Source organism: Sylvia atricapilla, chromosome 7 (genome assembly GCF_009819655.1).
Source record: "Sylvia atricapilla isolate bSylAtr1 chromosome 7, bSylAtr1.pri, whole genome shotgun sequence".
In the NCBI taxonomy this organism is placed as follows: Eukaryota; Metazoa; Chordata; class Aves; order Passeriformes; family Sylviidae; genus Sylvia; species Sylvia atricapilla.
This window is the reverse complement of record NC_089146.1, coordinates 18,814,660-18,841,164: the sequence shown is the minus strand read 5'-3', so window position 1 is coordinate 18,841,164 and position 26,505 is coordinate 18,814,660. Positions and strand designations below refer to the sequence as shown.

Genomic DNA, 26,505 nt, shown 5'->3' with positions numbered 1-26,505 from the left:
CCATGCTATTACAATGCACAAAAATGCTCACTAAAATTTCTCTTCAGTCTTCCATCATGACTCCATCTTTAAAAATTTTACATTAGATTTTATTTTGCCAACATTGTCTTCTGATACAAAGAAATGTAAATGTGTTTTTAAAATGTGGAGATACCATTTTAAGGGTTATAGTTTTCAGAACAACAGCAGGCAATGGCATTAATTTTTTTTTTAAGGAAAAATGTATTTATTACACAACAATTGCTTAGAGGGACACATAATATTATTATGTTGGTACAAATAGTGCCATGCATCATTTTCTGGCAAATCTGTTTGATAGGGTAGTTGTTATAGTGACAGAGAACTAAATATCAGTCTGTCTTTGTTTTCCTTGTATTTCCAGTCTATTCTCTGTTTCTTTGCACATGAGTGTCTTTAGCATTTCACTTAAAGCATTAAAATCATACATTCAATATATTGTTGTGTTGGGGTATTTTTGTGAGGCGCAGTTGTTCCCATGTTTGTATTCTCCACCACAGCCACCCTGCAAGCAAAGCTTGTTCTTGAGATTGGCTTATCAGGAGCTCCAGATCTGTAGCTGCTGTTTCAGTGCATGTAGAACAGTCTGTTCACTGATTTCAGAGAAGTCTTTCACCTCACCTGCTTCTCTGTTGACGTACTAAGTTTGTGTGTTCAGAATACTGTTCTTTATTTATTGGGAACTTTTGCAGTCAGTGATGGTGTTGTCTTCAGTTGCCTTTGTCACTGTCACACTCCTGTGATTGGACACATTTGGACTTTGCATCTCCTGGTTAAACATACAGGTAGTTAATATACCTACTGACAGCCACCAAATGGGCAAAGTTTTCTTTCTCAGAGAAACCATCAACCAGTGAGCTTCCCTAATAATGAGCAATATAGAAAGGTTAAGTTAATATAATCTTAAATTTTATCTTTTCTTTCTGTAATTCCAGTTCAGGGACAAGATGTATTTTCTCACTACTTGACATGAAATCCTAAAATGGTATTGTCGTTTTCCTAATCACCAGAACTTACCATGTGTGTAATTCCAGGGTGGGAAGGAGCCCTTTGCGTAGGCTGCAGTGGTCCATTTGCTGCAGGATCCACTCAGGAGTGTCTGGGGAAACAACATCTCCCATGACTTGAAGATCTTCTGGAGGTGTTGAGCCAGTATACCAGACTATAACACACTCTGACTGGCACACAGAGAGAGAGACAAGTGCAATTATTGAGGAACATCTCAACAGTGATAGATCACCCCAGTGATGTACCTGTTGCCCATTTTCAAGTTGGTTTGTATTTTATGACACCAGCCAGCCCAGTCTTCACTTTTGTTAGTTGTATGTAGCCCTGTTGTATATAATGAGGCTATACCTACTGATGCCTGTCTGGCCATCTCCAGGGAGCATTACATGAATTTATGGAAAAACCCTGACATAGCTTTTTAAAACCAGAAATAAGACCTCATTTCATGATCTGTGTTAAGTCAATTGTCTAAAATGTCAATTTAAAAAGTGTGCAGTAGAGGGAGGGGAATATTTTGTCAGAACTTGTTAAAATGTGTTTAGAATGGTGCTGCATATGGGGCAATGTTTGAAGCAAATAATACACTAAAGGAAAGAGAAACGATTTCCAGTGTTTTCTTTCCACTTAGTGATCTTACATTTCTGTCTGGTTTTTATTTGTGATTCTATCTGTATTTCTTCTTAAATTAGGAGAGTATTTGATTTCTGTATCATAAGATGCCTTCTCTACTACCGAGTTACTTAGGGCTTTCCACTGTATGTATGTCTGCTTTATTTTCCAGGAAGCCATTGTATGGATTGTTTCAATATAATTCCAGTATGATTGGACTAGAATCATTAGCTGATCCCTCAGATACCTGGGAAATTATAGAGACTATTGGGAAAGGCACTTATGGTAAAGTCTATAAGGTTGCTAATAAGAAAGATGGAAGCTTGGCAGCAGTAAAGATTCTGGATCCTGTCAGTGTAAGTAAAAAATGTTAAACTGTAACTTGATTGTTAATTTAAAAGAATTCTTAGAATTGAAATGTAATTCAAATGTGTAAGATACTGAGAACATCCAGAAGGGAATAATTTTACAGAATGTGTTTACAGAAGGAGTTTAGTACCAGCAACTGATCAACATCATCTTACTTGGGGACAGCATTTGCCTAGTTTCTATTTTAGGTCTATGTAATTCTTCTGCTGCAAATTTAAGTTCTCTTTGCTTGGAGCATGCAAATTATGAGAAGGCAGAGAGGCCTTCCTCATAGGACCCACTGTAGCAGGGGAAATACAAGATGCTGTTAACCTTAATGTTCTTGTTTTATTCTGTGTACTCTCTAAAAGAATTACATTTCCCATCATAGAAACACTGTGAACTTTAGGATATTTTAGAGTTACCTTTTATAAGCAGATAATAGTGTGAGGCAATAATTAAGATAAAAAGAGAAGAGCACTTCCCAGATCCTCCGAGGTAGTTCTGTGCCAGCTCTGGTTTTAATGGGTATTAAATGCCTAGCTTCCCGTGAGAACCAAGGCCCTCGTTTTCAATGGAAAATTTAACTGGCAGCTGTTCAGATTGGATCAAGCTGGGGGTTGATAATGACAGCTGGGCTAAAATACTTACTAAAAAATGTTGTGTTTATGTCATCAGCCACAAGTTAAATTCATTGTGTTTTTTTTTATGTACAGATCTGAGGAAGGCACAGGCTTAAATTTTGTAATAGTCAAGTCTGCAGAAATGAGGAATGTTTCAGCACTTAAGCACTGTTCTGAGGTGTGGCCTGTGTGCTGGTGTAAACACTATATTGTAATTGTCACAGAATTCTTTCATTAACAATTACCTAGAAGCCTTTTCTCATTTCATGGGTGGTTGTTTTGTCTCTCATTGTTTCTGGTGTATGTCTTTCATCATAAGAATGTATTTGGTTTTGTTGATAGCCCTTTGAGGCATAGTGAAATTATTCTCTGTTTCATCCTATCTGATGACTGTAGAAAAAGGAAGAAATCAAAGGTTCATGTATTTACATTTAGCTCACATGTTAAAACATGTATGATTTAAAAACAGGTTAAAAGTCACACATGTGAATTTCTTACTTAGACAACTGAGCAAAGTTAAATATAATTTTTAGTTTTCTTCTTAAGTATATTATATAGTGGAAGACTTCTTGAAGAACAAATGCTTGATTTACACAGGCTTCACTTTTTTGTATGTAAGAAGAGCACAAGTGGCACAATTCGATGTGCATTAAATGTCCAGTATAGAGTTGTTTCAGCTGCATTAAAGTAAAACTATTTAAAAGTACAAACTAAGAAAAAAATTAGGATTTTTTTATCCATGTGAGTTTGTTCTTGCTTTATTTGGAGTCACTGTCTTTATATGTTCTGCATGTTTGTGTTTTTTATTTAGGATGTAGATGAAGAAATTGAAGCTGAATATAATATTTTGCAGTTTCTTCCCAATCATCCTAATGTTGTTAGATTTTATGGGATGTTTTACAAAGCAGATCAATATGTGGGAGGACAGCTCTGGCTAGTACTTGAGGTAAAAACATTTTGACAATACTATGGCTTGCCTTAGCAAGTGTGGTTGGATTTTTGCTTGTTATTGCTAAAGAGTCACAGGCTTTCATGATTTTCTGATAGATGATGTGTTGTAGCCTACTGCTGAAAATCACATCCAAACTTCAAAATTTGTTTAACAGGGAATGGTCTTGAATTTAATACCTGTTTGAATTGCTACATTCTGCCTTCTAAATAAGCAGTTCCTTTATTTTTTTTTTCTCCCTTGTTAGAGGAAACATTAGATAAGACATTTATCTAAACTTTTGGGTAATTCCCCTCATGTATTTGAGGGGAATGCAAAAGATGATGAAGAAGTGACATGGAGAGTAGTTAACAAATAAGCTGCCTGCTGCAAAATTGAACAGAGAAAGTATAATAGGAAAGTCTGTTTTATGGTAATTTTAAACTAGGGACTGGTTGTTGTTGGAAACCTAGCAACAGCCATCTATGAACTCTTCTTGTTCAGTGGCAGTCAGTACTCTTACAATGTCAAATGTATTTTGGTGGTCTTGTTTCCAGTTAAGTGACTGCCAAAGGTGGTTGTAAAATGAGGGTTTCTTTCTGGTCTTAATTGATGCAGAACTCTGCACAGGCAGTTACTGCTCTGATGAGCAAACCATTCAAGCATTTCTTTCTTTCATAACCAGACTGGTAAAAGCTGGGATTCACTTTCTAATTATTGATTGTTTTGAAAATTCCACTCCCCATTCTTGAATTATGACATTCAAGAATAGGAATAGAATATTCTATATAAAATAGAATCAGAATAGGAAATCTTTATTTCCACTACAAGTTGTGGAACCCCAACACCTAACTTCTATGTACTGGAGCAGTATGTAGCTTGAGTGAAAACTTTTGAGTGTGTTTCCTCTTAAATTTCAATAACTATTGAGAAATGACCTTAGTATTTTTGATTTGGTGTTGGTTTTTTGGTATGCATGCTGGCATGGTGTTGAGTTTGGGCTCAGTTTCCTCTGTGTTTTCTTTTTTAATAAAAAAGTCTTGTCTCTAAAGGTCCACCAAGTGCCAAATGACAGAATTTTATAGAGAAAAATTGTCATATACTCAGAAATAAAACTGAATGTAGAATTTGAACAAGTTGGCTGTTTGTATAAACTTTATCAATTAAGTATGTGCATTTCAGGTGGGTTTTGGTGTGCATAATACCAAGTTTGGAAGAAATTTGACTTTATAAAAAATCTGTTTTCTTTACATTTGAAAATATACCAGATAGCCCCTTGCCTTGGAACTTACAGAAGACTTATGCATGCATAGCATGCATACCATACTTGTGATACCATAAATTAATGATACATTTTCAGTAAAAAAGAATATACAAAGTATTCAGACTTTGATCCTTGAGCCTTTGATGAAATACATTCATTTGATGTGTGACTTCCAAACTTTGTATTTAAAAGATGGATTATTTTTTTTCCTTTAGGCACAGTTTGGCCATGTTTACTCACTACAAGCAGGACCTTTCTTTGATAAATGCTTGTGATGAGGAAAGGTGGCAAAAGTGGATACCTTATGTATTTTTATGATGAGGCAAGTCTTGGACAACTGTGAAGCAAACATCTCTATGTTTTCATGTAAATGTGCACCTCTCCACCTTTCAAAGTATTACCATTAGGTATAAAGTTGCCAAATTCATTTTGTTCAAGGTCTTTGCTGGGTTTCAAGAATAGTGTCACAGCTGCAATAGTGTTTGTGGGATGTGTTTTCGAGTCAGGCATTCATTTACCATATCCTACCAAACAGCTGTTAGCCTGTGTTATTTTTCAGTCACAACCAGCTTTTTTTTAAAGTTAGGGCATAGTTTTATATACTTAATTTGCAGACTAGAGATACATTTACTATAGTCTGTCTAAACAGAACATTTGATGCAATGAAAGCAATACAAAGAAAACGTTGGCTTAATGGCTTGTCAGCAAATGGGTAACCATGGGAAGAAAACTGTGCAGTTTCATGTAAATACAGTTGATAGTTGGTATTGACCTGAATGCTCCCACAAATTTCTGAAAGATAAGAAAAACATTCCCTACTAATGAATTAAAAAATAAAGTCAAATTCCTACAGAACTTATCAATGTTTCAAGCGATGAAGTTTTGCTTCAACGTCACTTCTATGAACTCAGACTTCTAGTCTAGTAAATTTTTTCGGTGCAAGGGCAAGTTAGTAATAAGTTAAGGAAAGTATTAGCATATAACAGAAGTTAGTGGTTGAACTGATACACAGTTTTTCATAAAAGCTGTTTGAAAGATGCAAGTCGAGAGTTTGTATAACTTCTTACTATTCTGATTTATGCTATGGTATTTTAAACTGATAATGTTAAATGAACTTGTGTTGAAGTGCATGTGATCCTCTGGCAGAAACGTTGGTAAGGGGGCTGGCCACAAAAACCAGCATAGAGGAGAAAATTCGGTTAAAGAAGGGCAGCCAAATCTCCCATCTTTTTTTCTTATTGGTCAAACCATTGTGAATATCAAGGTAAATAAAAGGAAAGAGAGAGGAGAAAGGATGGATATCAATACCTGTTAGAATGGTATGGATAGTAAACTTAAGGTGTGGATGAGAACATATTTACAAAGATTCCAATTTTACTTTTTCTCTACCTCTTTTGATATTCAGCAGACCATTGGTAGAAAATGCTTGCAAGAAGATGCTTTTTTGGATTAGAATGCTTCTCTTTTTTGACAGCACATGGCATCAAATCTGAGTATAGAGATATGGCTTCTGTCTATTTTATATTGCCTGCTGTCAGTAGCATTGATGGAGTGAAAGTTTAAAATTACTAATTTGTTTCTTCCCAGTTATCAAGTGCATCAATCTACTCTGTCTGGTCTTTGCACAAAAGGATTTTTTCAAAAAAACAACGCATATTTGTTGTGAAAATACTCAAATAATGTAAATTTGATTTCTGAATCCTCTTTTAACACTGAAATACAGTCCTGTTCATACTATTTTTATCTTTTTTGTTGTGCTTTATGAATTACTTTATAATTTTCGGTTTTCTTTTCCCTCCCCTCACTCAGGCTGCTGTATATTTGTATTAACATCGCAAATAAAATGAGTTCCATTGTTCCCAGACTTGTGTTGTAACACAGTTTTGCATGGTAGGTGTTTGTAGCCTAAACAAGTATATTGAGTAACTGAGGACTTGTCTTGCCTTTTCCCCCTCCTCACAACTGCCCCCTTTCCAGCTGTGCAATGGAGGTTCTGTCACAGAGCTTGTCAAAGGCCTGCTGAAGTGTGGCCGAAGGTTGGATGAAGCTATCATCTCATACATCTTGTATGGTGCTCTCTTGGTAAGGAGGTTCATTGGGCTTGTAGTGACAGCAGAGGGTGCAATTCACTTATTGCATACATACATTTTCTATGTATAGAGTATGGTAATGTGGACAATATTGCATGGGGTGTTTTAACAGCAGGGGTTGTATAAAGGCATGTAATCCTGTGGACAGCTGTTTCTGTAGAGTGTGTGCAGATTTTCTTCATTACATTCCCTAGCAGCAGAAGAATTGTTTTTAAATAAGGGAATAAACTTATTTTTGTTACTCGTGGTATATAGGGCCTTCAGCATTTACACAATAACCGGATCATTCATCGTGATGTGAAAGGGAACAACATTCTCCTGACAACAGAAGGTGGAGTCAAGCTCGTTGACTTTGGTAATGACCAATTCCCCTTTGTTTTCTTGATACATGCAGTTTAGCCAAAGGCTTTACTTTCCCTTGGGAAGGCAGAATGTCACAGCGAGACTTTTTCAGAAGCATACTCAGAATTATTTTAAGAAGGAAAAATCCGAAAGGAACCCTATTACAGCAAGAATAAAAATTCTAACTAAAAATCAGTAATGGAGTTTTAGTTTTTAAAAGCTAAACATAATTGAATGATTTTTAAAAGTTCTGAAGCTAGCATTTTATTTACAAAGCTCTTTTGCATTTCAGAAGAAGTGTCAGTTTCAGGGCAGTTGTCCTCCTAATTTAAATTTAGATATTCTGGGTTTTGCATATGAAAAGGAAACATTCTTCTGAAATGGCTTTTGATAGCCTTAAGCATATTTTTTCCCTCTGAGCAGAAGGTAAAATAGACCCTTGGGTCCAAAACCCAACATCCATTTAATTTGTGATTATTGCTCTTAGATTTGAGCATTCCCAGTCTGGATACATCATAAGAAACAAGAGGGAGAAAGAGAGGATGATGATAGAAAGGGACTTGGCAATAGATTTAAAGTCAGTTCAATTTTTATTCCTTTGAACACACACTTAGAAAGAAATTAAATTCTTTAGTCCCTGAGATATGTATGCAAGGGAGTGGACAATTTTATTAAACAGAAGCAGATTATTAGTAATATGATTTATTAATGAAACCAATATAATGCATAAGGTAGTCACCATTGAAAATAGCATGTGAATAATATGTTTGTTTAGCCATCCATGAAGGTGAAAAAAAATATTCACAAAATGAGAGTAGAGTAGAATGATATGTCAAAAAATATCTGTAAATAATACTTTTTAAAAAACTAAAGTATAAAATTTATGCAGTGGAAAGGAAATTGTATACTGGTGATGTCATGGTATTATAAATTTAACACATATACATTGAAGATGCTAAAGTAAGCTGGCACATATGAGACTCCTTAGTATCTTCTAGGGACATAAATTCATTATTTTGCATTGTAAAGGCAACAATTAAAATAGTGCTAGGATAAACATATGACCTGAAGCAAAACTTGGAGTGAGTCCCTGACCTAATAGAAGAGAGGAAGATCCCTTCTCATTCGGGGTAATTTTGGCAGTCTAATCTTTGGCTTCACTCCATTATGGGAAAAGTTGGCTTTTCTCCCCAAAGTAAAATGTCTTTATCAGATGTATTAAAGGCCTTAAGACAGAGCAGTGTGCTACAACCCCAAGTGCACATTCAAGGAAACTGAGACTCCCAATCTTTATGGTGTCCTGTGGGTCTCTCTGATTCCACGTTTAGATTTCAGAGGTTTTCTCCTACTTTTTAAGTTGAGCACAGCAGCACTAGAAAATCACAACAGATATGACAGGCTCAGAAAAGAATTATACTTAAATCTCAAGTGTTCCCCACTGCCTAAAAGTAATGCCAAGAAATGCCCACGTATCTATGAGCTTTCTGACTGAAGAAGTATCACACGCCAAGCTTTTATGAAGTTGCTGTTTTTCCAGTCGTGTCTACTTCTGTAGCCACAGAATGGTCTCTGTAGAATGATTTTGTTTCATTTTTTGCAGGAATTGGAAGATAACTAGAGAAATTGCATGGAATGCAGGAAGAGAAGGGAGTTTTGCAGTTGTGACAGTTGAATGACATAAAATTGGAGATTATTCTTGCTTCGGCGGGTGTTTCTCTATGATGGTGGAGGGTCACTTACATCAAACTCAGTTCCTCTTTTTCCCAGTAGCCAGTTTGAAACATCTTTTTCTGCTTTGCAGAAGAACTGTGTGTTCTTGAGCTGCAGCTGAGATCTATTATAGCTCTACTTGAGGCTTGTGGAGTGCCTGAAAACTGAAAGATCTCCTATTAAGTACCCAAACACAGCGGATGCTTTGGATATTTTTAGGTTAATCCCTGGAACTAATAATCCTCTGCCATTTTGTGGGAATGTTAAGTAGATTTGTTGGTTGGTGAGTGGGGAAAGAAATATGTCAAAAGAAAAAGAAAATAATAGTTTTAAATTTAGTATAGGATTGGATATATTAAATAAGAAATGAGAATGCAAATCAGTGGGGTTAAAAAAATTAAATTATGACCTATTCAGTGAATGCTATCCATTCGGTCCAGAGAATGAGACAGAATCTTGATTTTAAAAAGCTGCTTCATATTCAAGGCTGTACATATGGATACTAGGTCACAGAGAGGGTTACACAGATATCTTTAATTGAGGCTTTTCTTTCTTTTACGGCATGACTTTACAACTAGTTTTTTCAATGTAACACACATTTCTTCCCTCAACTGCTTTTGACAGCGTAATATATTTGAATAAATGATGGTCACAGTAAATTGACCCAAAATGTCTGCAACTTATCATTCATTTATGCTCATGCTCTCTGTCTCTCAGCTCTTTGGTATTCTGCAGTGTTTTGAAATATCCCTAGATAGCAGCTATGAATTAAGCTGGCTGAAGAGAGATCACAGTGAAATGAACAGAGGCTTGTTCTATTAGCCATTAACTGTTTCCCAGCGGTACTCAGGAAATCACTGAAGACTTGAAATTACACTGAAAAAATTAAAAACAAATATAACATTGAATGTCACTATCAGAAATCAAACAATTTAGCTTATGAATCTAATTTTTTTATTCACTGGCAGCAGTCAATGTGTATTATATGTGTTTCTGCTCATTTTTGTCTCTGGGTAATGCCAATAGAGCAATCCACTGTGGCTTTTGTTGTTAAAAAATGTTAAAGTGAAATATATTTCTAAGTCAATATTGGCTTTGTGTCACCTCATTGGAATGCTACTGAACTGAACTCATTCAATTATATGTTGACCACAGCACAGAAGATTTGCTGTCAAAGTTCATTCTGATTTGTTAACATTGTTTGATTGCACTCCAGTTCATTCTTTTGGTTTTTTCAATTGTGCTTCAGTAGTCCAGCCCCAGTCAGCAAAGCTCTGAAGCTAATGTTTTGTTTTAAGTATGTGCTTAATTCCCTAAATGCAAGCTGCAGTGTGAGCGTGAGCTTCTGAGCTTTTCTCATTAGGGAAAGATTTAAGCAAGTGCATAGCTGTTTTGTTGAACAGGAGCCTCTGCAAGTAATCTAGTGAACAAATTTCTGGCCTGTGATGCTTGGCCAGTACATTTCTGAAACAGAAATTTTAAAGTCAAGTTGTAATTTTAATAGTTGCCATTTATACTTATGAAAACAGCAGATAGAAATCTGGGATATTTATGTGACAGTGGAAGTTTTGATATTGAATAAAAGTGCTTCAAACTGAGAGTCATTCACAAAAAAAAAAAAAAAAAAAAAACCCACAAAAAAACCCCCAAAAAACCAACTTCTCAGAAACTCTGAAGAAAACAGCAAGCTGAAATGAATCAAACAGATGATTTGCACCCACTTTGGCCAGGCATTCTGCAGCTGTGCCACAGGTTTGGGTTTTGTTTTCCATATACTTGAAATAAACTTACCAAAATGACAATGAGTTTGAAGCCAAGTTTCTTTGATGTGTTTTGTTGCAGGTGTTTCAGCCCAGCTCACCAGCACGCGGCTGCGCAGAAACACCTCAGTGGGAACACCCTTTTGGATGGCACCTGAGGTAGGCAGATGTGCCTGTCTGGCTTGTCTCCATTCATTGCAATGCACACTTTGTTGTCACTTCCCCATAGTCGGACATCTTTTCTTCCCTTCCTTATGGCTGTGTTTCTGCTTTACATCTTGTCCTCTGTTCAGTAAAAATAATATACTATTAGAGTATACCAAATGGATTTCTAATAATCATTGTTTTCTTCTCTGTAGTATTTCCATAAAAGTACAGCAAATCTACAAATAACTGAGTGTTATGATTTTCCAGCCAAATATTGTATGTTTTGGGATGCTCATCTGTGATGTAAATACAGACTGGGAGGAGAAGGAGAAATTCCTTCTTTCCAGTCTTGCTGTAGTGCTGCACACTGCAAAACCCTGACTGCCCTGTGTGTTCTTTAACCTTAATCATTGACTGGAGACCTTTAAACTTAGACACATGGGCTAGCATAGATTAAAAAATGGGAAAAATACAGGTATCTTAGCCCATATTCACGTATCTTTCTTACATAATTTTACATACTGCTACCCAGACATAACCCTTTGCCTTCTATTTCATGAAGCTCTAAAAAGTTTTAACACATTGTTGAACAAAATTTTGTACTTTACCAAACTATGGGGTGAAAGATATCAATCTTTGTTGTCCCTGCTTAAGGAACACAAAGTACTTCTGAAAAATATGGATTATGAAATTTAAAAACCAGGATTGAAACAGGAGTGGTCTGCTTATTTGTAAGTTGTTCAGCCTTTGTAACAGTACAAGCCTCTTTTCTGGTAAAGGCCAATTTAGGATAGAATTTATCTATTACAAATACACACAGGTCTATTTCTGTATGTTGAAGAGTTGAAAGTATTGTGGAAACATTTGTTTTAAAACATTTCATACTTTTTATGCATCTATTTTTGTTGCTAAGGAAGGCTGATTATAGCTGAGCAGAGAAAAGGCACTGCTGCAAGGGGTCTAAAATTGATCTTGCACAGTCTCACGAAGAATGGTTGATATTTCACCATCTCCATAACAACCAGTTTACGTCACAAAGGAGATACAAGATACCTTAGAAACCACCGTGCAAGCATTATTTATGGAATCACCTTGGTTGGAGACATTTCTAAAATGAGACCTCTATAAAATACTTCTCTAGATAATAATGGACATATTATGAAAGATTTTATTGAACATGGATTATTATAGGTTATTTTTATGGTAGTGTTTTGCTTGAATAATCACCATCAAGGGCAGTAATCATACCAAATTTATTTTCCCTGCCATGTTGAAGGTATTTATTCTCGTGGCAAAAAGCCAAAGAGATAAGCAGATATTTCGATCTGAAAAATTTTGACCTGAAAATACAGCACACATGTAACCAAGATGTGTTATGTACTTGGCATATCAAACAGGAACAGGTGTAGCTTTGAATACTTCCTGTTTTGAAAAGAACTGTTGGAAGAACCAACTCAGTACCATAACCATAGTAACCTATATCACATTTATATACCTGTGTGTGACATAGGCTTCATAGGTGTGCCAATCTGCAAAACAGCTGTAAGGTGCTTGGATATCCACTATGCTGTCATTGAAATGGCTTTTTAATGACAAGTTGCATAACATGCTTGCTCAGGTCACTGCAGTTGCTCATATAAATGACAGGTTTCAAGTGATGTGCAAGATGCAATTTACTTTATTTCTGGGGAGATCTTTCTGGTATTTTTAAAATATGCACTCAAATTTTTTTGTGAAAGATGGAAGATTAGGACTGCAAAAAGATGGAATGTTTTCTAGATGAGATTGTGGTGAGATCAGTAAACACTAGAAAGGCACTAAACTCAGATTTTTGCACTCATTTGCAAAAAATCTTCCTGTCTAAAGGTTTTTGACATAGGATAGAATTTACATCAAACCCAAAAATATCATAAAATAACTGAACAGGAATAAAATGTTCATCAGAGAAATACAAAGCTAATCAGAGAAATAGAAAGCGTGAAGACTTTTTTTAAATTGGACTATAACTACCTCTATGTGAAACATAGGTACTTCAGTCAAAGGTAATCATGGGATCTCATCTGGCAATGAGAAAGATGGATTTATTCTGAAGGGGGAGTGAAGAGGGGAGCTGAAAAAGCTTGCCTTGGAGGAAGAGACTACAGTAGTGTTTCAGAGTAGAATAAAGCACACAGGAAATATTTTCCAATGTAAACTCCAGGAAAATAAAACCCGGAGAAGGATGATGCAGGATGTTTCAAGCTGACAATAGGAATAATTAGATATAAGCAGGAGACAAATACACTGGAAACTGGAATCACTAGATCAGCCTGAGTCGTGAACGGTATAATGAAGAAAACATAGTTTAGGTTTGATATGTTTTACAAAGGGATTATATGACATGGTACTTGAAATAGCAGAAGTTCATAGAAAAATGGTAGTGGCTGAGGGTGGTGTAAGGAAGGTGTTTCAACTCTGTTCTTACTGGCAGCACTCAAAGTAGCAGCTTAACTGCTTAATTTTTGCATGACTCAAGCATCTTGGCTCCTTTTTTCTGATGACTCTGAGGCCTGTTTAGCAATACTAGGACAAAAAAGATTTGTCATTGAGCATTTGTTTTGAGCAGAGCTTGTGATTCACGAAAATTTTGCTGAAAAATGAAAATGCAGGTAAAAATTAGGCTGTGAGGAAGCAACACAGAAACATGACAAGGATAAGTCAGTTTGAGAGCAGCTTTAAAGCAGACTCACTGAAAATGAATAATTGTTGTTTGACCTAATTAACATTGTTTCATACTTACAAAAGTAGAGTCTCAGAAACTGAAACGCTGAATACAAGCATACCAATAAAAGATAAATAAGGCAGGACAGTGTTAGTATGTTTAAAGCTGCCTGTTACCAAACACTTAAATTACCTAAAATATGATTCTATGGTGCTGAAATAAATTCTTTTATGTGCTAGCAGTAGGAATCAGATTTTAAGCTTTTTTACTGAACTGCCTTTACATCTGTGTTTCTAAGCATTAGCATGTCTTGTTTTCAACTTCCAGTATGCAACTGAACAAAGCCTAGTTCAAATAGAATTGCAGATTTCTTGTTCCACACATATGATTAGATTATCGTACTGAAAACTTGACTCTTGAAACAAGCTCAGTTAGAATATCACAAAATAACAGAATCACAGAGTCAAGTAGGTGGAAAAGACCTCTGAGATCATTGAGTCCAACCTATGACCAACTACTGTGTCAACTAGACCATGGTGCTGAGTGCCACATCCAGTCTTTCCTTAAGCACCTCTGGAGATTGTGCCTCCACCACCTCCCTGGGCAATTCATGCCAATCTTTAATCACCCTTGCTGTGAAGAAATTCTTCTTAATGTCCAACCTAAACCATCCCTGACACAGCTTAAAACACATGTGCACTTGTCCTGGTTCAGATTGCCTTCAAAAAGAGACTGACCCCCACCTGACTACACCCTCCTTCCAGTGAGTTGTAAAGTGATGAGGTCCCCTTGAGCCTCCCCTTCTCCAGGCTAAACACCCCCAGCTCCCTCAGCTGCTCCTCAGTGGACTTGTGCTCCACACCCTTCACCAGCTTCCTTGCCCTTCTCTGGACACACTCCAGCACCTCAGTGTCCTTTCTGAGCTGAGGGGCCCAGAACTGGACGCAGCACTCGAGCTGTGACCTCACCAGTGCCCAGTAAAGGTGGAACAATCACTGCCCTGGCCCTGCTGGTCACACTGTTCCTGATACAGGCCAGGATGTCTCTGGCCTTCTTGGCCAGCTGGGCACACTCTGCCTCATGTTCAGCTGCTGTTCACCAGCACCCCCAGGTCTTTTCCCATTGGGCCACTTTCCAGATGCTCTGCCCCCAGCCTGTAGTGCTGCATGCTCAGTCCCCTCATTCAGATTACCAGTAAAGATATTAAAGATATAGGCCCAACACTGATCCCTGGGGGAAACCTCTAGTGACAGGACACCCACTGGATGCAGCACCATTCACCATCACTCTCTGGGCCTGGCCATCCAGGGAGTTCTTAACCCAGTGAAGATTGCACCTGTCTAAGCTGTGTGCTGCCAGCTTTTCCAGGAGTATGCTGTAGGAGACTGTGTCAAAGAACCATCAAGTCCAGGTAAGCAACATCCACAGCCTTTTTCTCATCCCCTAGGGTTTATCAGGCAGGAACCTGCCCTTCCTGCTGGCTGTGTCTGATCCCTTGGTTGTCCTATGTATGCCATGTGATCACGTTCAAGATGATGTGCTCCATGTACAGGTATATGTACATGTTTGGCCCAAATTTAGTTTTAAGAATGGAAATAGAAAAAGATACTTGAAGTCAGAACCGGAGAAATGCTGAAGATAATTTTAAACTGCAGGGAATATGCTGTTATATTTTACTGATAGCTGCTAAAAAATTACACTAGTGAATGTGTACTTATATTTTAAAAGGAACATAATTAAAACATAGTTGGTCCTTTGAAGGATTAATTGTTGAACTATGACATATGACACATGAGTAGAAAAGGCTGTGATATTGTGGTAAAGATACACGAATTCTCTGATAATGAGTTAACCAGAGGTAAAATCTTGGGTCTGTTTTCCTATATTCAGAGATATTTCAGATGTCACAGTATTATTTAAAGCTGTCTCAACCCTGTGTTTTGAATATTTATTACCATGCTGGCAGGAGGAAGTAATGATCAGGTAGATTGCCCCAGACACAGTTTGCCTTTCTCCTGCTGAATGAAGGCATTCTGCTGGGATAAAATTCAGTACATCGGAGAATCAGAATAAATTTCCAAGGTGTTAGAACAGTAGATGACTAGCTTATTTTGTTTTTCTAGCTTAAATTGTTTTTCTTTTCCCAGTGTTCCTTTGTATTCTTTTTAAACTTGGAACATGATTATGTGTGTGTGAAATAAGTCTAATCCTGAAACAATGAATAATATTTGCATTGTTTCAGTACGAAGCTGTGGGTCTACATAATCTAATGAAAAATTAACAAAACTACCTGGTGAAAAGGCACCCTAATAAGTAACTTGCATTAATGTAGTTTAAAATATACAAAGAGAAAAATACAATTTTGCAAAAACCTCACAGTAACTTTTCTGCTGAAGTCAATATTTATCAAAATAAGGGCTGCATTCAGGTCTTAGAATTTGGGGTAAAATTTATTTAATTATAAATACATTAAATGTGTAGCTAAATACTGAATTGGGAAAACCGCGTAGAAAATATTATCCTGTCACTTACCTGGGCTTATTGAATCATAGAATCATAGGCTTGAGTTGGAAGGGACCTTAAAGATCATCTATTTCCAAGTCCCCTGCCCTAGGAAGGGACACCTTCCACTCGACCAGGTTGCTCAGAACCTCATCCAACCTGACTTTATACACTTCCAGCTTCTTTGAGCAACCTGTTCTAGTGCCTCACCACCCTCACAGTAAAGAATTTTTTCATAATACCTAATCTAAACCTATTCTCTCTCAGTATCTTGCATCATGATTAATCAACAGTAAAATATTTGAAAATTCCACACATTTAAGGGGTAAAAGTAATAAATGCAGTAAATAAATGCTAAAGTTGAAGGTAAGTAGCATTAAATAATTTGTCACATAGGTGAAACTATATTAAGCCTAGGGTGAAAAGGGATTTCCCTCTTGACATACATTATGAAATTACATCCTGTTTTTGAGGAGGTTATGGTGCTGGGACACTGCAGTGTACTGGCAATTATTTTTAGGAAGTATTTGCTGTCCTTTTGAAGTGCAGCACTGGGTTTGAGTGCTGTGCTGTGGTTCATGTGGAACTGGGAGTTCCAGAGAGGAACTACAGAAGTGTAAGTGTGGGAAGACATGGGGGAGAGAGTGGGAAAAACTGCTCTAAATAGATAGGGCAGGACTGCATGAGTGAACTGAAGGACATGGAAGTGAAGTGATTTGCTTAAGAACTTACAGCAGGTCAGTAGCAGAATGTGGCGTAGAATTAAGCCTCTAAATGGCTGCACATGATTAAAATGCCTGTGACTCTGAGATGCCACCTTCTGAGAGCTGACATGATTTAAAAAAAGATTTCTTTTTCTGAATATAGATTTTTATTTCTTTAAAGAAATGAAGGAAGTTGCCTTTTACGTCCTGATTTTCCTCCTGCTTGCTTCTTTTTCTGTGACTCAAACTGAAGCCTTAACAAACTGCTGTGGTAAGGAATTATATTGAAGTTGCTTAAAAATCCATAATGAAAGGAGTGGATTTAGAAAGCTGAATTGGAATGTAGAGGTTTCAAACCTTAAAGGACGTTACATACAAGAGAGGCAGAGAGCATAGTGGGACAGCACCAGCAAGCTCTACCTCAAAAGCTGAGTCTAGCAGGATACATCCCCTCCTCCTTTGCCTCCAGGAGAGCTGACCTTCACCTGGGCTAGCATGGCAGGTGAGAAGCACATGGCAGGTGGAGGAGACCTCAGGGAGCATTGCCAGTAACATTAATGACAAAGCCTTAGTCTTGTGAAGGGGTGTGGAGGAGTTGCTTTTATTTTGTTTTAACAGCTATGGAGAGGTTGTAAAGCTTTCATGTAGGGTGTTTAAAGATTTAAAAGACAAATCAAAACAACAAGCCCAAAACATCAGAGAAAATCAGTTCAATACCACATGGTTCTGCACTGAGTTGCCTACATGAAATATGTTTACTTAGGAGGATGGAGTTGGCTCTTAGTTTTTGCTTTCTTTGTGAAGGACCATTTGAAAATCTGTGTGAGGTGTGTGGTATATATACATACTAGTCAGGGGTAAATCTGTGGATCAGAATCAAAATGTATGAATTATTTTATTATGAGCAGTATTGAGTTTGTGGCGGTCTCATGGTATAAAAGCAGGATTTGTGCGCTTGAAAGCCTGTCTGCTTTTCATTACTATATCATTTGGTCCAATAAAAGGTATTGTGTTTTCCTGCAAATGTAGCCTCTTGCCAGAGCAGTCTAATGGTCTCAGGAATATTTCCCTTGGGTACATTAAAAACAAAAATGAAAATTGATTACTCACAGCTGGTAAAATTTGACTACTTGACATATAATTAATTTATAATGAGTCAGTATTAATTGTGATAATTACTTACAGGACTTATTTTAAATGTTATTTACTACTTATTTTGGGAACATTTATAACAATGTAATAATTTTCTGATATACCATGGAAACATTTGTATAATGGTAAAAAATAAGCAACTGAAATCCAAATAAGAAAATGCAGGAATATGGAGCCAATTTCAATCACAAAATTAGTCTTTTTAAAATATATGTTTGAAGAGTGGAAGGAAAAGAGGGAAAGAGGAAGTGATTGAGAGATAAAGATAGATGAGTATCACTTTGGTTTGTCTAGTTCAGTATCCCCAGTGCTGCTATGTGCTATCAGGAAGGCTTTTTTGGTTTCAGTACATAGGAATTAGAAGACTATTTAATATTATATTTCCAATGTAAACGAATGAAGTTGGGTTGTATAGTGTCCGATGGAGCCCAGAAGTTCATTTGGTTTATTTCACTTGACTGGCACAGCTGGCAATCTTGTTTTCCGTGCAGCAAGGGTAACAACTTAGTGCCACGTTCATTTTCCATGCGCAGAGCTTCTCAGCAGTGCTCACACAGCCCATAAGCTGCTTAGCTGCCTCTGTCAGCTGAGCCCAGCAGCAGCTCCCTCCAGCAGCAGCAGCCTGGCCAGCTGAGGCTCCTTCCTGCGCGGGGGGCAGCAGCGCTGGCTGTGCTGCAGTCGTCTCCAGGTAGCACATCTGCACTGCTGCTACAGCGTGTGCTTGCAGCTCTGCTCTGTACACTGTACATACTGAGGCAAAGTGAAAGTAAGTTCACTTCTAATAATTCTGGGCAAACTTGAAGGGGTTTGATGTGTTTTGCTTCACCTAAACATGTATACAGCTTCCTCTCTCTGCACAAGTCAGTATGACTGCTGTCCAAATAATTGGTAGTTCTCTGTATTAACTGCTTTCCTTCTTTTGAATCCACCTTGGATCTGCTGCTGTACTTGCTGAAGTTCAGAGAAATACTTGTATTGATTTCAAAACAAGCTGAATTATATCCTTGAATATAAAGTTTTCTTGTCTGGATATGAGGCATCTTGATGATCTCTGTGAATTTTTGTGTTTCTGTACAAGTTATAAATCACACAGAATGCATCTAAATTCCCTCCAGTTAGTGTGACTGATTTGTTTATGTACCATATTTCCAGACCTGTGAATTCCCTATCCCCTCATTCTGTACCAGTGTGACCCTCAGCACAATTAGTGTTGACAACTACCATCACACTTTCTGTTTCTCTGTCTGGTGTTTGAATCCTTTTCAACCTACAGCAGTATGACTGGGCATGAAATTGTGACGAAATTACAACTAAAAGAAAAGATGACAGCCTGTCTCTGTTTCCTTAGCAACCCAGGCCACTGTGTGCATGCAGCAGCTCATACTGAAGTGAAAGACTTGGTGTTTATTCCCATAATGTTTACTAGCAAATCCCAGGATTAGCTACATCACCCCCTAAAGCTTTGCCATGAACATAATGTTTGCAGCAAAGCAAATTATCTCTTCTGTTTCACTTTTACAAGCAAGGGAGGATTTTGCTGGATTTAAAATTGGTACAAATGTGATGTCTGCACAAGGAAGAGAAAGGGATAGTAGCATGTTCTTCAGTTGTCTTCTGGACTCTGTCTTCATGCCCCACTGGGCAGAGCAGGCTTCAGCAGTGCTGAGCGGTACTCTCAGCTCCAAAACTCCAACAAAAAGTAGGGATGTTTAAAAAAAAAGTGTCTCTGAGTTCCTGATAGAGACGTGATTATAAACAAAGATAAGTCAATAGCCTATCCCCCTTTTGTATTTGACTTTTAGAGATTTTTGCTCTACAGGGAGTAGCAATAGTTTTCAAGGCAAAAGAGGACTGGGGCATACCCAAGGACTTAGCTGGACTGTACACTGTGACTTATAGAACACTCTCTTCTTCACATTGCAAGAGAGTGTTCTCTGCTAGTCAACACATAAAGCAAACTGCTGATGGACACCTTTCATCAAGGAAAAAACTATAAAACTTTCTTCTTGCTTTAAAAATTGAAATCAGTGGCATCTGTGTTTCTCCAAGGGGTACGTAAGTTGGTAAGATTCTAGTAGTAAGTTCCACAGAAACTGAATATTTGTTTCAAAGCAAAGCGATTGTTAAATGCGTGTACATTCTACATACTGGGTGAAGTTAGTTTTGTATCTTTTCTGTTGTATCCAGTTGTGAGGCTAACCTCACTATTGTCAAGCTAATAGTCTAGAACATACTGGTTTGTATGGCCCACTGGCTGAATTAGTTTTTTAAAAAAGAAAACATATTAAGAGGAATATTTTTTTCTGACATAATCACCATAGGCTCTATAACAGAATGGAGGAGAATCTAATGGTGTCTAATTCCCCTTGGTTAGAATGGTAGCATTTTGCCATGGTATGATTATACTGCCATGTCCTGGGGGTGTTTCTTTAGGTGTGGAGCAGAAGACACAAAGATATGTTATACATTCCTTTCTCTTCGGTAGGTAATACACTGGAAAGGTAAAAAAAGCTCTAAGACTTACTAGTGTAGTTTGTTAAACTTTGTAAGACCAAGATATACAGCAGTTTGTCATTGTCCTGTAGGCAGAAGCAATTGTGATGTGCGTGTAGGAAAAAAGCATGGTATCTTTGAATGTTTTAGGCAGGCTAAGTGTGTGGCATTGCTGATGAAGTCCAGTGTGACCTTGAGCAGCTCCTTCTTTTCCTTTTTTTGAAAACAAAAATGTGTTCCTCTGCATCATAAAGTTTGAGAACAAATAGAGCAGTATTTGCTAAGGACTCAGCACACTGATGAGACCCAGGCAACTTCCAAGATAACCTCCAGGAAATGGGCTCTAACAGATTTTATACTAAGCAGATAAATATTTTTCATGTGTTAAAAAAGGAAGGAGAGCACAGTACATAAAGTTAGCCAAGTCATGGTCGTGGAAGCCAACTTGGATGATTTTTTTGAGGAAGTGTTATTGAATATGCAGATGATTTGAGGAACTCTTTAGAAAACCCCCCAAATAAACAAGAATTATAAGCTTCCTCTTCAATCTCTGAGCAAAATTTCAATGATAGCCTCTTCAGAACATATTATTTAAGTATCTCTGATGGATCTCTACACTGACTTCCTAAGTTTTTGCCTTTGATTTTTTCTCTCAAAAATTTTATAAGAAAATGAAATTATCATAAAGGCCTCTGAAACAGGAGTGTGTTTTAAAGCACTCTGCTTGAGCTTTGTAGAAGCTGTCTACTGTCCATATTTCATGAGATAGAGTGATCTCTGTGGTGAGAGCAAGGCTATAGTGAACATTTTGAAGAACTAAAAATTATCCCAGAGCTTTTATTTAAGACATTCTGTTGAAGAGAAGGGAGGTGGAGAAATGATCTTTGTGTGACAACTTTGAAAAACACCAGATTAACTGACAAAGCTCTGCCTCTTCAAGCTGAAGGAAAAGATCTCAGAGTCCTCTTTTGCTGTGCTTGCTTTTGTTTTTCCCCTTTCTCTGGCATACTAACTGGAAAAATTGAGGAGAAAGGGTGATCTCAACACTTGTCAAAACATCAATAAAAAATTTGGAAGCATCTTCATTTTTCCTGACTGATTTGCTCTAGAAAAAAAAAAGGAATTAACTGATGTGCAACATTAATGCAAATCTGCCCCCGAAACATTTCAATATGGCTTTAACTGTGTTCAGCACCCTTGACTTCTGATAAAATAAACAATGAGTGCACTACCGTGGGGTCACGAGTCCTGATTTCTATGGGCCTGACAATTTCTATGGGCCTGTTGGCTAGAATCACTGCCAGAGTCAGGAATGCCTTTGTTAGGTGCAGTTTATGGAGAAAGTAACTAAGAGGTTAAGATGGAATCAGCAGCTTCTCCAGGAAAGGGTTTTTTTATAACAGGCCTCTGCCAGCGACTACTTGCATTGCTGACTTGCACACTGCAATCTGTGCAAACTGTTGTTCCAAACAGGAGCCCTAACACAGGAATTCAGAAGTAATGCAGTAGTTAAAAAAATATAAAATCTGTTCTAGAACATAGGTACAGCCACCCTAGGACATGTTCTTTTTATCTGAAGTACAAATTATTAAAGATACTTTAAAAACTATGGGAAAAAACACGGAAGTTTAAACTAGCAATATGCAGGGATCCAACAAATTTTCAAAGTAATTGTTTAAATCAATGAGATTTGGGAAGACAAACTTGAGACACAATTCCAAATCATAATAAAATACAGTGAAGCTGCAATTTTTGTCTCATCCCTTTGTAAAGATAAGGGCTAAATTTAAACTTTGGTTTGAATCTCACATTTAGATCCAGTTGGCATGAATAGTTAGTGTATTAGAATGTGATCAGTGAGTTGGCTGGAAGTGTGCATTAAGTTTGTGATGTAAAACTGTTCTGGTATCCATGGAGAGATTCCTGCTCACTTGCATTTTTCTTTGACATTTTTCTTACCTTAGAAATCTTAAGTGTTACCCAAGATTTTTTTTAAACCAGTCAAATACAGTAAGTAGAAAAAAACCAAACAACTGGAAAAAAAAAGGTAGAAATCACTGATGGAATATCCTTATCTAAAAACCAGCTGTACAAAATGGTCTATCCTCAGGAATAGTCATAGAGGTTAATAAGAATAACATCAGTAGGGTTCTCTGCTATTGTAATAAGTTTCTGTAAGTCTTTTTTTCAGGAAAAGGATTTAGTATTGTTGTTCTTTGTATAGATATCTGAAGCATCCCATGGAACTTAATGTATTTTTTTAAAAAAGAGAGATTGTTTTTAAAGAAAACAAACCTAAGAGAAGTTCTAATTTACTGTTACCTTTTTGTGGTGTTTCTTCTGTCAGGTATATACAAGCAAAAATGATATGGATTTGATAGAGACAGAGCATTTTAGACATGACCCAAAAAAGTACCTTCATGTTATATTGGATGAAATGAATTGTAAATTAGATTAAAGCGTTGGTTTCTCTGCTTCTCTTCTGATAGGTCATTGCTTGTGAACAGCAGTATGACTACTCATATGATGCTCGGTGTGACGTATGGTCCCTGGGAATAACAGCTATTGAACTGGGGGATGGAGACCCTCCTTTATTTGACATGCATCCGGTGAAAACCCTTTTTAAAATTCCAAGGTATGGCACTAGATGGCTCTCTTCCCTCACTAGTTTGTTCAAAGGCAGTCTAGTCAAAGGGGAAATATTTGGCAAATGTTTGTGCTTCAAATCCTAAGAATCTCTTCTACAAAAAGACAATAAAAAGCTGTTAAAGATCGTTTTTCAGTCTGGCTTCTACAATAGTTTTTATTTAGAACTCCTTGAAATTATGAAGACTTACTTATTTGTTCTTACTTTAGAATATAAAATCATATCATATCCAGGTACCTTCCTTCCTCTTAGCTACTACTGATGCAAACGTTTATTTCAAATGGAGAAGCCAGCATCTGTAACTGTTAAACAATATTTTCAAATATTATTCTTCTAGAGTCTTTGGTTTGTTTTACCGTAAAAGAAAAACATACAATTTTGACAGTGCTATGAAGCAGTCTGACAGCTTCAGCAAGCTGTAGTCATAACTTATTTTTTCATTTACCTGAGGATGTTAAAATGTGAAGATTTGGATTGTCATTCGTGGAAATTCCAATATGAATTATATTAGATTGGATATGAAAAAGGGATATGAATTTTTCTATATATAGTCATGTATATTAGCTGTATTATTTCATACTGTCTATATTTGATTTCATTTGTTTTAATTTCATCGAGTCTTCCTGAATAAGTTGAGATTGACAGTGTAAAACAGAGTTTAGCAGCAAAACAGTTGTAATAATAGAAGAAATATAGAAATTGTCCATCATTGATTAGACTGGCATGTTCTAGACTTTTCCACATTTTGGCTCATGAAGAATCACCACTGACTTAGCAGTTTAAAACCTTCAGCAATACAAGTGTTTGACCTTTTGTTGTCTACACAGTTATCATAGGCTTTTAAAATTTCATCTGATTGCAATTTGCATTTCTGATTAAGTCTATTTATATGCAGATGCAGTTGTGCTTAGTTCTGGCTCATACAGTTCTCTCCTTCTCCCCAGCTCAGACATGAACTGCCACCACTCTTTCCAAAATTATTCATACTGAAGCAGGAGTTGATCTTGTTGCCTTTTCATGAGTGTAAAATGGGTCCAGGCAGTTAAGGCAAGGGAGGCTTCAGATTACTAAAAGAATATCTAAAAAATTTATCAGTGCTCAACAGTTTAAAAGGACAGAAGTGATAACAAAAGTAAGAGCAAGCAATAGGAAGATACATAAAATAGGGCATGTAGAGATTTGATTTCTGGCCGCAGATTACCTCTTTCTCTATGTGCTGTTGCGTCTCTGACTTAGCAAAACAAAGGTGAATTATCTATCTGATTAATCAAATAATGTGTACATTTATCAAATAGAATAGCATCAATTTTTAAGTTGAGATATTTTCGTTGGTGGTGCATTATATAAACTATAGCCTTGCTGCTTCTAACAATGCATTCTTATTAGATGAAGTGAACTAGGATGAGTGCTGGATGGCATGAGCACCTGGGGTATAGGAGACAGAGCTTCTCTCCTGATACTTGTTTGAAATCAATTCAGAGGGATTGCAAATACAACAAAAAGGCGAATTCCCCTCTTAGGGTAGTTTTACAGTTCAGAAGTATTCTCAGAGCAGCTCTTGATAACTAGGCTGAAATGCACACATTTTTAACAGCCTTTTCAACATGAGCATTGAGGCTTTTCTCAGACTGAAAGTGGTTCTTCAGAGCACTGGATGCTGAATATGCAGCAGTGACATATAGAAGCATTGGAGCTCACCTTCTGAGACTGTTCAATCCAAAATCCTGAGCACAGTTATGGTGTGGCTGTGGTTCCCTACAGTCAAGCTCCATTCTACCTGGAAGTGCAAAAAGCTTCTGCAAATGACAAACAGTAAATGTAATGGGTAATAACATGCAGTGAACATAATGGGCTATTGATTCATTGATTTTTGTATGTGATTTCTGTATATGTTCTCCCAGGATAATTTTTTGTTGATTGGGCTGGTTCGACTGTAGTTTGGCGAAGAGGTGACATTGCTATTTACACTAAAAGACACATAGACAGCACTCAGTCAGAGAATTATCAAGAATCAGTTCCTTGTTCGCTTACATTCTTGACTTCGGTTGATCCATATCTTTCTACTTATATTTCCTCCTGTGTCCTAGACTGTCTGCTTCCTGTGATGCTAGTTTCTTTATATTAGGAGAAAACTTTGCAGTGGTTTTCAAGTTTCATTATCAAACACTGTTTAATAATCTGTTTTCATGAATATTTTAAAATGTTAGTAATGGCAAAACTGCCAAAACTAGATACAGAAATCTCTGTGTGTGTTTCTGTAGACTTCTTCCATTCTCAAATAGTTAAGTTCCTATGCCAGTTTAGTCACTGGCTTTTTTTCTAGTGAGAGCCAATTATGCTTTTAGCCTTGGCACAGAGTTTCAACATAGTAAGCAGTAGAGCTATACCTTAGTCTTAAATGATTATAATTTAAATCAGTGAGTCTTTACATCACCTTTACAGGATTTGAATCAACCATTAGATGAATAATTTTGTACTGGCAGTCAGAGCAGTTACATACCCCCAAGATCTTTGGAGATATCTTCTTGTGTAGAGCTCAAGTCAAGGACTTCTGTTAAACTTACTGCCTCTCAATTCACATCTATGTTATGTAACTTGGGCCAGGGATGGACTAATCTCCAGATTGAATGGCTCAGAAGTCAGCAAGGGAGCATATCTGTGAATACACTACAGAGTCCCAAGATGTGTTATATGGTGTTGTGGGAAGAGTAGGTTTCTTACACCCATTTAAATTCAGATTTTCTATCATTGGGGCAAGCATCATAAATGTGACTGGAGGCTGAATTTATCTTGACAAAGTAGCTTATTTCTGGAGGACAGGTGAACTCTCAGAAGTCATTGAGTAACTTCAACTTGGGCATGAGAAAAAAGGATGATGCTACTGCGCTGCACTTCCCTCAAAGCCTGACTAGTGTTTGACTAGTGTTTCACAACAGGAGATGCTGGATGCTAAGTGTTTTTGAAAACACAATGTTCGTTTTAAGGTGCCTTAAGTATTGACTTCATACTTGTGATAATGTGGCCTGAGCTGTAAGCCAGATCTTCCTATGGTTAAACACTTTTTTTGTCCTGCCAAAAATGTAGTGTCTGTAGCAAATAACTGATAGCAGAAGTGGAGTGAAAAAGAAAATGCTAGTTAATTTTTAAGTCATTAATTTCATTAGACTCTAGACCTTATTTCTATGTATATTATAGTTTTAGAAGAGAAGGGAATACAAGTTCCTGGACTAATGCAAATTTGAAAAACCTCGTTCATTCATGAACATTTTGTTGTATGATAGTGTTTGCAGTATTTTTGTAACAGTTGTGGTGGCACATGCACGGGGCTTTTCTTAAAACTGCTAATGAGAAGGGGGCATTAGCTTAGAGCAAATGTTAATGTTCTGTTTTGCAATAATGCACATATTCTCTCTCATCAAAATGGATTCTTGGATCTAACTAATAAATCTCCTGAAAAGG

General features: G+C 37.0%; 1 protein-coding gene and 1 pseudogene across 2 annotated transcripts in view; one reads left to right on the top strand and one right to left on the bottom strand.

Annotated features, from left to right (window-relative positions):
- Positions 1-26,505, top strand: part of LOC136363519 (myosin-IIIb-like) — a 75,034-nt gene that overhangs the window by 17,044 nt on the left and 31,485 nt on the right. For both annotated transcript variants that reach the window (XM_066322839.1, XM_066322840.1), the window contains exons 2-7: positions 1,808-1,991; positions 3,418-3,552; positions 6,776-6,880; positions 7,144-7,243; positions 10,783-10,859; positions 22,889-23,034. In XM_066322839.1, the coding sequence (XP_066178936.1) occupies positions 1,845-1,991; positions 3,418-3,552; positions 6,776-6,880; positions 7,144-7,243; positions 10,783-10,859; positions 22,889-23,034 (710 nt within the window). In that variant the 5' untranslated portion in view covers positions 1,808-1,844. The remainder of the gene's footprint in view (positions 1-1,807; positions 1,992-3,417; positions 3,553-6,775; positions 6,881-7,143; positions 7,244-10,782; positions 10,860-22,888; positions 23,035-26,505) is intronic.
- On the bottom strand, positions 14,075-18,603 carry LOC136363775 (uncharacterized; annotated as a pseudogene).